At 39.9% G+C, this 13,930-nt stretch overlaps 2 protein-coding genes across 4 annotated transcripts in view; one reads left to right on the top strand and one right to left on the bottom strand.

The window, feature by feature from the left end:
* The window catches only part of STAB2 (stabilin 2), a 100,915-nt gene extending 91,940 nt beyond the window's left edge, over positions 1 to 8,975 (top strand). The window contains exons 63-69 of the mRNA XM_083699722.1: positions 571 to 677; positions 1,310 to 1,429; positions 3,520 to 3,669; positions 5,408 to 5,518; positions 6,305 to 6,427; positions 6,849 to 6,965; positions 7,619 to 8,975. Of these exons, the coding sequence (XP_083555848.1) occupies positions 571 to 677; positions 1,310 to 1,429; positions 3,520 to 3,669; positions 5,408 to 5,518; positions 6,305 to 6,427; positions 6,849 to 6,965; positions 7,619 to 7,669 (779 nt within the window). The 3' untranslated portion in view covers positions 7,670 to 8,975. The remainder of the gene's footprint in view (positions 1 to 570; positions 678 to 1,309; positions 1,430 to 3,519; positions 3,670 to 5,407; positions 5,519 to 6,304; positions 6,428 to 6,848; positions 6,966 to 7,618) is intronic.
* A 663-nt stretch (positions 8,976 to 9,638) lies between these two features.
* NT5DC3 (5'-nucleotidase domain containing 3) overlaps positions 9,639 to 13,930 on the bottom strand; it is a 45,666-nt gene continuing 41,374 nt past the window's right edge. For 2 of the 3 annotated variants that reach the window (XM_083700505.1, XM_083700503.1), the window contains exon 14: positions 11,407 to 12,870. In XM_083700505.1, the coding sequence (XP_083556631.1) occupies positions 12,609 to 12,870 (262 nt within the window). In that variant the 3' untranslated portion in view covers positions 11,407 to 12,608. Of the gene's footprint in view, positions 10,128 to 10,400; positions 12,871 to 13,930 lie in introns of those variants that run through there. The other variant, XM_083700504.1, reaches the window with a different exon arrangement.

Consider the following 13,930-nt stretch of genomic DNA (forward strand, 5'->3'; position numbering starts at 1 on the left):
CTTCAGATACCATATCTGAAGAAGTGTGCATGCACACGAAAGCTCATACCAAGAACTAACTTAGTTGGTCTTTAAGGTGCTACTGGAAGGAATTTTTTTTGTTTTGACTATGGCAGACCAACACGGCTACCTATCTGTAACTAAAATGTATATGTTAGGGCAGTGTTTCCCAACCTTGTGCCTCCAGATGTTTTTGGCCTACAACTCCCATCATCCCTGACCACTGGTCTTGCTAGCTAGGGATGATGGGAGTTGTAGGCCAAAAACATCTGGAGGCACAAGGTTGGGAAACACTGTGTTAGGGGAACATGCAAAGAAACGTGCATGTATTAATCCTAATAATGTACAAATATACATTATTTTTTTACCAACAACTGCTTGTAAAAATGAATGTATAAGGCAGAATTGCATGCAAATATTGTGTAGTGGGATGGATAGGGATCCAATAGCTCGATAGACAGATAGATATCCACTTCCTTCTTTTTTTTTTTGCAATTGTAGATAGTTCTCTAGATATGGAAGCCTCATCTCTGCTTGCTGTCTAAAATTGTGTTGTTTTATGTTTTATAGATGTCAACTGCACCTGTAAAATTGGTTATGTGGGTGATGGATTTACATGTAGTGGGAATCTGCTTCAAGTCCTCACTTCTTTGTCAAAATTTACAAACTTCGTCTCAGTAAGTAACAGAAACAGACCACCTCACCCCAAAAACTGAAATTAAATAAAATATGCCTCAAAATTTCAAAAATGAACCAACATCTTTATTCCTGTTACACTTCTGTTTTTAGTAAATCATATTAGCTTAAAGAGGAACATTAAATAGGCTATAAGCAGACAATGAATAAAATGTAAAATGTTATGGCTATCAGATGTGATCCTTTGGCAATTAAGGTCAAGAAGCAATTGTTTGCAATCCCAATTGTTTGCAATTGCAATTCTTGTGTTTGTTTTTCTTCATTCTCAGAAGTGTGAAAATTGTCTAAGAAGAACTATAAGATGTCATCATACCAGAAATAACGCTTTCTCTTGAGAAGGCATAGCAAAGTTGTTTTACTTTGGTCAAATATTCACTATTATTCAGCCTAATCTCTTAGATAATTGTATGTATAAAGAAAATGTAATATTGTAGGATCATTTGCATATGTTTGCCAGACTCACATTACAAAAAAGAAAGTTCCATTTGCTTTGTGAGTTACATTACTCGAATTAGTACTTTTGCTTTCTTCTTTCATCTCAATAAAATTCTTCATAAAACTATATTATGTTTGAGGATTTTGTCTCACCAGAATAAATTCTGTCCCTTCACAGAGAGTACTGACTTACTCAAACACATCAAAGCAAGGCCAAGAGTTCCTGAAATACATCACAAATTTATCCACTCACGCAACACTGTTTGTACCAGGCAATGACGGGCTGAAGGAAAATGAGGTAAATGACTTAATTCTACTGTTATTATATGCCAGCTCTGGGAGTTAAAATTCCAACATTTCCTGATCCAAGAAAGTGCCTCTTTCAACTGACAGCAAGTCCTACAACCTAGAAGTGAATGGCTGCCATTCACTCCTATGGGGAACACTTGTACTGCACTTATGGATAGTTTTGTGTCCTCCATCCCTAAGTAGTCAGACCTCTTGCACAGGGGTGCAATACACCTCTCTGTATAAAGACTCACTCCTTGCTAACCCATAAGTCCTTATGTGTGCTCTCTCTTCAAGACCTGACCATTTCTAATGAAAGAACCATTACTTTAGAGCAGGGGTAGCCAACATGATACCCTCCCCATGCTCTTGGGCAGGTTTCCTCAAACTCCGCCCTCCAGCTGTTTTGGTACTACAACTCCCATCAACCCTAGCTAGCAAGACCTGTGGTCAGGGATGATGGGAATTATAGTCTCAAAACATCTGGAGGGCCGAAGTTGAGGAAGCCTGCTCTTGGGCTACAGCTCCCATCATCCCTGATCATTGGCCATGCTAGCTGGACTGATGGGAGTTGGAGTCCAGTTATCTCTGGAGGGAACTGCACTGGCGACCCCTGTACTATGTTGTTTTAGAGCTAAAGATTTTTAGATATAGATTGCCCCCGCTAGGAAATGTTGCTCTCCAAATTACAAATGCCATATTCTTCATTTATTAAGTTGCATGGTGGTAAGATTTAGGCAAGCCTTTTCAATTACCAGATTTAATGCCCTTCCTTAGGCATGTCCAAAGTCCGGCCCCTAAGGCAGTTTCTTTCCTGTGGAAATTTCCATTAAAAAGCTGTACAACTTTGGTGAGAAATCCCCCCCCCCAAAAAAACTCAACAACTTCAGTCCTAAGAAAAACCTCAGTAACTTTGGTCAGCCCTCATGCATGTTCACTTCATCAAATCTGGCCCTCTTTGAAAAACGTTTGGATACTCCTGCGCAAGATCTATCGATGGACCATAGGACAGGAATTCCTGCTGCAGAACATAAATATCTGTGAGGGTCGAAGGAAATAGAAAATCTGATCCATTTTTTAAATGCATTATTTACATTTTTACCCATGCAAGTCTCTTGGTTTTTATGTTTGCTTTCTGTTAGCAGATACCAGGTCTTACATTACAGAAAAAGCAACTACGTTTTTGGCTGCCATTATTAAAACACATAGCAAACTGACAGAGTGATATATCTGTATCTACATATATTATCCTGAGTCAATAGCAAATTATCTAAAACATGAATGTCGTTCTGGTTAACTCTGAAGACTTTGTGTAATTGCTCTGCTATGTACTATATAAAAACAAAGTTGAATTGAAAATGTCTCTGTGAACAAAAACCCATTCCTTGCTGCACACATCACCCATGAGAATGATGGAATGGGCCAGGATTTTCCATGGTGGCCATTTTCCTAGTTTTAAATACAGTGGTACCTCGGGTTACATACGCTTCAGGTTACATACACTTCAGGTTACAGACTCCGCTAACCAAGAAATAGTGCTTCAGGTTAAGAACTTTGCTTCAGGATGAGAACAGAAACCATGTGGCGGTGGCACAGCGGCAGCAGGAGGCCCCATTAGCTAAAGTGGTGCTTCAGGTTAAGTACAGTTTCAGGTTAAGTACGGACCTCCGGAACAAATTAAGTACTTAACGTGAGGAACCACTGTAATAGGCATTCCAAGGTAGGCTTCTATTTTCTTTAGGCTAAGGCAGGGATGATAAACCTGTGGCCCTCCAGACACAGCTGGACTCCAAACTCCCATCAGTCCCAGCCAACATGATCAGTTGTTAAGGATGATGGGAGTCCAACAACATCTAGAGGACGACAGCTTCTTCATCTGTGGACTAGGTGATGATGGTTCTCGTTTAAGAATAGTAGCAAGTTATTTTTGTTTTGTTTGTTTGCATTTTGACGCAATTGTATTCTATGGAATGTCTTGGCATCAAACAACTCTTTAATGTTTAAAAGCTGGGTCATGTCATGTGAATTGAGCAAGTTCTAGAAAATCCATTTAGTGTTTCTGTTAATTGATATTACTATATGTTGGGTTGCTGCCTTCAGACACTTTCCGGAAGAGACATTGAATATCATTTATCCAACACTGGCACGTTCTATTATGAAGATTTGACCAATGGAAGTACCCTTCAAACCAGAATAGGGAAAAAACTGTTAATTACACATACTGGAGGCCAGGTTTCTGCGGCTAAAGAGGTGAGTGCTTTGTACGTGTGTGTGTGTGTGTTTTTTCATAGGAGCATGTCTGGTTCATACATTTCCTTTACCGTGTTGTTTTAATGGAATTGTTCTGTGGCATGTTTTAATTATGCATGTTTATATTTTAATGTTTAAACAACTGGTTTTTATACCTTGTAACCCTTCCTAGAAGCCTATTTTGGCTGTAAGCAGTATATTTAATTACTTAATAAATTAATGTACTTAAATATTAATAAGCTGCATTTTCATAAAAATACAATGTTCCAGGAAAACATCAGGGGGGGGGGAAATCCATAAATTCTGCTTGGTTATGTTTTTTGTTGTTTTTTCAAAATCACATTTCAAAGCCTTGTCTCAATAACATTGTTTCTAGGCAATGTCTAAAAGAAGGCAGAAGTGATTCCTGCCAAACTTACAATTAATATTTTCCCAAGGGCTGGAACTTCGTGAGGTATAGAAGTGCTGCAGTCCTCTTCCTTCCACCTGGAATATAGTGCTTTATTCACATCATCCTCCCCTCTCAAATCAAAACAGGCTGAGTTTTTCATTCCTGCATGAATAACTCAGCCTGTTGTGATCTGAGTGGGGAGGATGATGTGAATAAAGCACTGTTGAGTATCATAGACAGGGAACTACAACGGCCAGGATTGGCTAATGATTCACAAGTAGGTGGGTTGTAGGTCAGGGGTCATTTCCAGACCCTACTACATGCAAATCTCCTTGTTATGTGTGAACCAGGCTACGGATGCACAACATGTAGGCTGAACAAAAGAATATTTCCTTGGCTACTATGAAATCCATGCCATAGGGTGAAATGCCTCCAGGCCAGATTTTGGGAGAGCGGTTTTGAAGAGTGGGATGACCCTGCCGTAAGCACAGAAGCAGATGCTGCTTGTGCATGGACAGTACTGGATATCACCCATACTTTTAGCAATACATTGATTAGAATCAGAATATTATTTCAGATATATTGTTTTGCCTGGAAATATACAGTGGTACCTTAGGTTACAAACACTTCGGGTTACAGACTCCGCTAACCCGGAAGTAGTACCTCAGGTTAAGAACTTTACCTCAGGATGAGAACAGAAATCACAAGCCGGTGGCACGGGAGGCCCCATTAGCTAAAGCGGTAACTCAGGTTAATAATGGTTTCAGGTTAAGAATGGACCTTCGGAACAAATTAAGTTCATAACCAGAGGTACCACTGTATATGAAATCAATCAAAAGGTGGTGGCTTCAGTCTTCGGTAGTATCTAGTGTTGGGTAGACACGAAGGGAGCCAAAGGTTAACACACATTCCTAGGAAACTTGGTAATTACAATCTACTAACTTATAAGTACCATAGTTGTCATACTATAATAACAAACATACCATATCAGGATTGAGCAAGTAAATTTACCCAATGAGATGGAAAGAATGTGACATTAGTTCAGCAAGAGATTATATCTGCCTAAAACTAAAATGTAGCTGAAGCAAATTCCCTGTTAAGAGAGGCTAGATTCCACCTCCTCCAGCCAGTTGCTTCCAGTAACTCTCGCCAGAGAAGAATTGAGGTTTCCTTGGGCTGATGTCCAATAACACACTAAAATAAGGGGCTGAGTTCTTCAGCCATGAGCGGGATCATATGAGAAGGATCTAAGCACTAAGAAATAAGCTCCAGCTGTGTTTTGAAGAAACTTGGAAAGGTCAGACAAGTATTTGTCAAGTTGCCATTTGGTTTGCTTTTTCTTTTTAGGTGGAAAAACGGTATGTGGCTGGGCAAGCTATCCTCGAATGGGACATCGTTGCTTCCAATGGGGTCATCCATGTCATCACAGCACCTCTGAAGGCTCCTCCTGTGCCCCATGTGAGTCTTGTGCAACTGGTCTCTTTTGTTAACTCACTTGCTGGTCAACTGGAAAACTCAACAAATAGTTCCACGTCTTCTTTGGACACAGATATGAGCTTTGATAAGAGTGCATACAGATGTCTGTAGCTTCAGCAGGGAGCCTGCTGCAAAAGTGCACTCACTTTATTTGGTGCACGTAACGGTTTCTTTCCCAGATGTATCTCGGGAAATGGTCCCACACCCTGCAACTCACCTGGGTAATTTGCAGCAGAATATGGATTTCCACTGCACTTTGGCTGGCCGTCGTATCATTCATAGAGCGATTCCTCATCCTTTGTGAAGCAGGACAGCTTACTACGCTCTTGACCCCTTCATGCATTCGTTAAACTTAAGCACATTGGCTGTACCCACTGATAATGCAGTCCCCCAAGTACCTGCCCATTGCCTCATGTGGCCTTGGGAGAGGGAGAAAGGTTGCCCACCTCGAAAGGCATAAACACACCAATTGAGGATACTATTTATTGAATCTGACAAGGTGGGCTCTAGCTTATAAAAACGTATGCCACAATAAATTTGGGAAACTCTGAAGTACTGCAATACATGCTCGTGTGTTCTTTACAACTGACAGGATTATCCATATTCCAATACTTTAGATGTAACAAGATTACTTAAACAGCATGTAGCATCCAGTAACAGGGAGCTTTACCTTAGTCCCAGAAGCAGCTTCTTATCAGGCTTCCAAGGGGAGGGTAGCTGGAAACTCCCTTCCTAAAGCATTGGTTTTCCTTTGCTGTCTTCACTTAGGCCTCTCTACATCCCGGAATTGGAATATTCTTTGCAGTCCTCCTGGTCATAGGAATCATTGCTCTAATCGGATATTCATACTTCAGATTTAAGCAGGGAACAGTTCGTTTCCCATATTTCAAGGTAAGAAACCAATGCAAATGTAAGCTGACCTTCATAGCTACCGCCTTCTCCTGAATTTTGACACAAGTTTTTTATTAGTGGCAATTGAAAATGTAGAAATTGTCCCCTGCCTAAACACAATTGCTGTAAATGCTGTACCTTTGATCATGAAAAAGTATCATGACTAGTTTGCTTCCCTTTAATGTAACTATTTTCAGAAAAGGAAGACACAAAAGCAGAGTTCTTCTGCTATTTCCCATTATGAACAGAATTTGAGCATCTTCATTTTGTTACCACCTTGGCCTGGTTCAGACATTATAGGCAAGCCATTGTTATGAACATTATGAACGTTTGCTAGAAACACTTGTAAAAATATCCTATGACTTCTGAATTCCTCAGTTTATCTGTGAAACAAACTTGTTCACTTACTTATTTTAAACAGCAAAAGGATGATATTGATGTAACCACACTGGACAGAGCACCGTCTTCAAACATCTCAAACCCTAACTATGAAAGCTCCACAACTTCAGCACCAGACTCTTCTTATGATCCATTTTCTGTAAGTTTTCATTTTGATTTTGATAAGATATCAGCAGAACTATGCACTTGAGCTTCTTCTGAAAAAGCGAGAGCATGTAATACGTTGCAGCACCAGTTTTGGTGATGACAGGAGCTATGTCAATTTACCATGATTTATTTTTAATGTCTCTTGCTACATCAGTGTCTCTGTATGCACACATGCAAGTCTTAGCTGAATGAAGGGCTTGCTCAGACAAGGAAATATGTGAAGCAGGGATTCCACTTCTCTCTGGGAACACCAGACAGACTTTCCCAATCTGAGACCCTCCAGGAGCAGGGCTTTTTTTCAGCTGGAATTGAATTTTGCATAAATGAGATACTACTGCACAGCCAGTCCCCATTCACTGGATAACCAAACACTATCTTTGCCTAATCCTACCTCACAAGATTGTTGTGAGCTGGAAAGCAATGTATGCCACCCCAAGATCTTTGGAGAAATCATGAGGTGAAAATGACATTCATAAACAACTGCTTTGTTGTAGTAATTTTACAGGATGTCAGTAGTATGCCAAAAATGAATGCTGTTATTGTAACCCATTCTTCTTTTTTGTATTTTATATAGTGAATTGCTTTGTAAATTAGTATTAAATTCATTTATAACTACAACATATAAATTGTAGGTTGTTTTTTCAGGTTTCTGATGAACAACAACTGGTGAGCAGTGGTCCCCAGGATGAGATCTGATGCCTGAATGTGGAGATAAAATAAGCAGCTTTTCAGCTGAAGCAATGTGAAGATACAAGGAAATGCCAAGAATTGTCTGGCTTTAGGGAGGGACGTTTGAAGACTATGGTAAATTCTCAGCAAAGTTGCTGAAGGCAGTTCGGTTTCTTTCAACGCTGTTTTACTATTATATTGTACAGTTCCTGCTTTCCTGACATCCAGTTGTTCTTCAGGGTTTTCTACTGTTCTGCTTTTAACTCATAATTTTCATAGGGAAAGGAGTACTCCTTATCATATGCTGCAGATATAGTTAGCTATACATTTTAAAAACAAAATAATGCATAATAGTGAACATGGGATTGCTGACTTTGCTTGACTGAAATTTGCTCTTGTAGGGGGCCCTTCATAAGAATTTTCTGCTTTTAAAAAAGTTTATTCAGATACATTTCATTGCAAAAAGTGGCTTCGAATTCCAGCACCATTCTGTTCAGGCGAAGAGTTACCGAGGGCTTATGTTCCTTTTATTTAACTTTTTTTTTTTTTTTTGCACGTCCTGGTGATTTGATTACTTCCTGATGGATCAGTGAATTATTAGTCTGATTGCCCCACTGTCAGTTTTTGTTTCCATGGAAGCGGGCTTTAATTAAGCTTCCTTCTTCCAAGAAGCACTATTTTGTTATAAAAGTAAATAGAGACTGCAATTAAGACCTCTACACTACAGAAACAGACATTGGGGTCACAGATATAGGACACTGGTGCCTTCTCCCTTTGCGACCCATGCTCAGGAGGCCGCAATACAGGCTAAATCTAGGAGTAAACGTTTAATTAAGATTGTTAAGAGTTTTCCCTACGGTTAAAGCAATTGCTGGATAATGTAGAGCAACAGCAAGTGCAGAACCTCTTTAACTGTAGAGAAGCGACATAAGGGTAGAAGTACCCCACTAAGTATCCTAATACATTCAGAAGCGAATGAAAGGATTGACTCTCTTAACAGCCATAGGTAAGGGCTGGATTTAGAGTGGGACATTTATATGAACTGAGAATTGATTCTCTCTTGAGGTCACAAATGACTGAGGAAGGCTACTGAAAATGTGAACGCTAGCATTCTATTCACAAGACTGCACAGTAAATCCAAAGCTTAGCAAGAGAAATGCTACTTCCTCTTCTGTTCAGATCCCACCCAATTATGAAGCTTACTGAATGGCATTGTGACTTTGCTAGCTCTTAAGAGCTGTTGGGAAGCTTAAAAAGAGGAATGAAGAACCCTGTACTCCTTGAAAGAAGTGTAGGATATATAATTGAAATAAATAAATTGTAAAATACTGTACATTGTGTCTGCTATTAAGTGACTAATGCCTCTGATTTCGGAGAAGAATTCTGGCAAAACCTTCTGCTACTGGAAAGCAGTGCTATAAAAAGAAGAATACAGGTGTCTCCCCACTTACATGCATTTGACTCATGTCAAATAATTTGGAAATTATTCCCAGGAAATAATTTGAACTAAACTTCAAAAAGGACAAAAACAGCCTGAAAAACATTGGGTAATGGCTAGTGGTCTACCTCTGAGTTACGGCCACTTCAGGGTATGGGGTCTACCCCCTCCTTGTTTCCACATCATCCTCCAGTGATGAAGAAAACAGAGCCACCGTTTCCACCATTCATGCCAGTCTGGTAAGTACAGCTGGTTTTTTCAAGGGTTTTCAGAAGGTGTTTACAGGCTTTTTAGGTGGTCTCCTCACTATATGGGATTTCATGTATATGTGTGGTACCCGGGAACAGAACCTGTGAGACACCTGTACTGAACAGGGTGGATAAGGATCTTAAGCAGGTTCCCTGTGGATGTAATATCATATCTTGTAGACTTCTAGTCTAAAATTCAGAGGGCCGTGTGTAATTGCCACTATTTCTCTTCAAATAGAGTTTCATGCTGCTGGAGGCTTTTCTATTTCAGATAAATTTTTAAAACCAACAATTATGACTTCCAGACTAATTATAATCTTAGTGAATGTGACAAGACATTTATTGCATGATGTTGTACCAGAGACATTTCGGGATACAAAAAAGAAAAATTATCTGGCAATTTCTATTTTTGGGGAAGTCAGTTTGTCAAGAAGTAAACTACTGACTTCCTTTTTGGTATTGAGATACTGACAAAATTCCACATGGCTACAATATCAGAAGTTGTGGGTGCTACAATAAGTGATTACAGTTCTTTTAAATAACAGCAGTAACAGAAATGAGCAAATGTTAGTTTGCAGCTGGTTAGGCCCCAATCACTTCACATGCAAGATCATTTTACAATATACGACATTATGTAGCAGCAAATCAGCACCAGTTAATATACTTTGTATACAAAGAAATAAAAGTAATCTGCAATAGAAGTAGTTTTCTACAAAGCGATTTTGTACAAAAATTCTGTGTGGAGAAGGAGTACACAACACTGGATAGTGTCCTCATAAACACTTTATGCCAGAATTTTCTAGAATACAGTGGTGTCCCGCAAGACGAATGCCTCACAAAATGAAAACGCGCAAGACGAAAGGGTTTTTCGGTTTTTGCGTCGCTTCGCTAGACTCATTTCCCTATGGGCTTGCTTCGCAAGACGAAATGTCTTGCGAGTTCTTGCAAATTTTTTTCCTTTTTCTTAAAGCCGCTAAGCCGCTAATAGCCGCTAATAGCCGTGCTTCGCAAGACGAAAAAACCGCAAGACGAAGAGACTCACGGAACGGATTAATTTCGTCTTGCGAGGCACCACTGTACAAACTAATTCCATTCTTTAACATCTTATACAAATACAGTCTTTTAAAGGGGCTTTGAAAGCCTAGAATATTAGATGCATTTCAAGTAACATCAAGTCTTGGTTATGCTTTAACAATCAAGTCAATCCCTTGGATTTCTGTTTAAAGGGCTTTCCCCTCTTTTTTAAAAGCAATAAAACAGAGGTGACTGTTCTGATAAAGCTTTACCAATGACTCAGCAGAGTTTCATCCACTCTAGCACAGAACATTAAGGTGGTCAGTGGCAGTTATGCATACCAAGTATAACATTTATAGGCAGAAAAACATCCCCGCCAGCGTCATCAAAAGACAAGCTCAAGCCCCTCCGCATAAGATGGCAATTTGGCGATATGGCCAGCACATCATAAGAACACAGGAAACTGCCTAATACCAAGTCTAATCAGTGGTGTTGACAGTGGCTAGCAGTGGCTCTCTGGTGTCCCAGGTAGGGACCTTTCTCGAACCCCTAACTGGGATTGGCAGGGTTTGAACCTGGGGGTTGTATGCCTGCACGCAAAGTAGATGTTCTGCCACTAAGCCACAGCCTCTCCACTCCTCAGAAAACTAAGTAAGTCTGTGTCGATGCAAAAACAATTATAAAAAGTAGGGGAAAGATGCCAGAAAGGGAGCTGCTTGGTGTTTTAGGGGGCGAAGGGACACCAAAAACAAAGCTTGATATCTGAACACATCTATAGGAGTGTCCATGTGAACATAGCTTCATTTGCCCTTCAAGGTATCAGCACATCATCCAATCCAATTGGTTAAATTCGCATTGCACTGCATTCACATGATCCAGCCATTCAGGGATCATGTCAATGCAACTGAAAACGGGGGGAAATGCTGCCAAAGCAATAAAGGGAGGAGAAGAGATCCCCACCCCACCCCACAGCCATAGCTTTCAAGGCAAAGAGGAAAATTAAAAACTTCAGCTCGGCATTGCTTAGAAGTCTATTTCAATTAACTGAAATCCCAGACCATATGGAGTCATGCAAGCAGGCAGTTCTTAAGCAACACAGAGAATTAGGACAATGCAATTAACAGCTTCTCACGTACATGTAAAATGTATACAAACTAGTAACACACACACACTTTACCTGACCAGCATTGGGGGGACCAAATTATTTCCTAAAAATAAAGAGAACAATTCTTTCTATATTTTGAAGAACTTCAGCATACAAAATACATGACTTCTAAAAATAAAAAAGGAAAATTGTTTCAAGGCACCCTTCCACAACCTGGAGCTCTAGAATCCAGATGGTGATGGACCTCAAACTCCTATCATCCTTGACCACCAGCTCTGCCAATGGGAGTTGGGAGTAAAACAATGTCTGGAGGGAAGCAGGTTGGGGAAGGCTGTTTTAAGCTGCCAGCATGGCCAATGGTCAAGGATGATGGGAGTTGCATTCCAACAATAGCAATTTGGAAGGGAACCTAAGTTGTACATTTGGACTCCAATCTAGCTTGCACACAACTGGTTATATAGCAACTACTGGCTCCAGGTAGAGAGGGTTTGTCCTCCATCTGAATCAACCCAGCCAAGTCCAATTGGGCTCAGATGAGCATTCAGATGCACATCTGCATAGATACACCTAATTCTGCATGCAGATGATCTCTGCAAACACATTCTGAAAGTTGTAAATTAAATTTAGGTTTGTAAGTATGGCACACGTTTAAACTTTTCTCCTGCTTGGAAGCAGCTGTAGGAAAAACACACGATTTCTTACCCCCTCGTAGCTTCAAAACTTATTGAAATTTTATATTTCTTTCTCCAACTAGAAGAAAACTAGCTACAATTTAAGATAAATCCAGAATCCAAAGTGATGCTCATTTGGTTAAAGTACACCAGAGTAATATATTAGGCTGCATATCGTACAACTAGAAATATCTTAAATTGTTGTTTTATGTGCGAATAATTCTTTTTCAGCAAATATTCAGCTGGGGGAAGGGATCTATTTTCTATTAGTGCAACATGACCTATCAGCTCTCACTAAAGTCAAGAAAAGAGACCTAAATAGAAATACTGTATACACTAATAGTTACTACAGCTATTATAGAAGAGATAATTGCTTTTAAAGATACATTCATGTTACGATAAATATACTTTGCTCTACTGAGACAGTGGAAGAGGGGAGGAAGGTGGTAAAGGTTTGTCATTATAAAAACCAAGGGAGAGAAAAGAAAACTTATTTGATTTGAATCATCTCCTGCAGAAATGGTATTCTGAATGTACCAGTGCACAGTTGGTCTGACCATGTCGGGAGCTCATGCTGCAAAGGAGTCCTCCTTGGATAAAACGTGTAGTCGTGGTCATAGTTCAAAAGGCAACTCAAGGATGCCATGTAAATATCAGCAAAGCGAGACAAGCGTCTTAAAAAATAGGTTGGGTTCTGGTCAGTCCTGAATAAGCTTCCAAACTGAGAATTGAAGAAGTTCCTGGTTGTTTCTCTGGGAGGGGTAAGAAAGATACGCATTCTTAGAATTGTCAACCCCTGAAGGGAAACCAAGCTTTCCAAAGTGCTTAACAAAGATTCATTCTTTCCCCAGTTAAAACCAGTTTATTTATATATTTAAACAAGGTACCATGCTATTTTGTTAACTGAAAGTCACCTTCAGAAAGCATCAGTTTCATCTTGCTTCACAGATATCAAAGAATCACAGAGTTGGAAGGGATCCTGGGGGGTCATCTTGTCCAACCCCCTGCAATGATGTCCCATATGGGGTTCAAACCTGCAACCTTGGCATTATCAGCACCAGGCTCTAACCAATTGAGCTGACTTCTAAGACAGAAAATCCAGGGGAGGAAACTTCGTCAACTCTTTCCCCTCTGCTTTTTGCAATGTCTTTAGAATGTGCCCCTGACAAAGATTGCATATATTCGTTAGTTTAACTTATGTACAGTGGTACCTCGGGTTACAAACTCCGCTAACCTGGAAGTAGTACCTCAGAACTTTGCCCCAGGATGAGAACGGAAATTGCATGGTGGCGGCAGTGGGAGGCCCCATAAGTGAAAGTGCACCTCTAGTTAAGAACGGTTTCGGGTTAAGAATGGACCTCCGGAACTAATTAAGTTCGTAACCCAAGGTACCACTGTACCGTCCATTCAGTACAACTCTCAAGATGGTTTGCAAACCCATTTCCAATAATAAAAGAACATTCAAACTATTAAGCCAACTATAAATAATGCAAACAGCTAAAGAAAACTAAACCAACATAGGCATAGCTAGTAAAACTATCTGAAACCAATAGGAAGATAATTTGGTGCAAGTATCTAAAAGCACCCATCGTAATGAAAAGAGAAGTAAAATAGGAGGTGGGAAGATCAGGGAAAACTACAAATGGCTCAATGTCATATATAGTTTGGCCCCTGGAATCACAGTTACAGGAATAAGAAGAAACATCCAAAGCTTAAGTTCATCGATTCACAGCAAGACCTCGAAGACATATCCAGTGTCCTGATAATGTACCTCTGACCCACATACTTCTCTTGTAGCCCATATTAATCTGG

The sequence above is a fragment of the Podarcis gaigeae genome (genome assembly GCF_964106915.1).
Source record: "Podarcis gaigeae genome assembly, chromosome: 10".
In the NCBI taxonomy this organism is placed as follows: Eukaryota; Metazoa; Chordata; class Lepidosauria; order Squamata; family Lacertidae; genus Podarcis; species Podarcis gaigeae.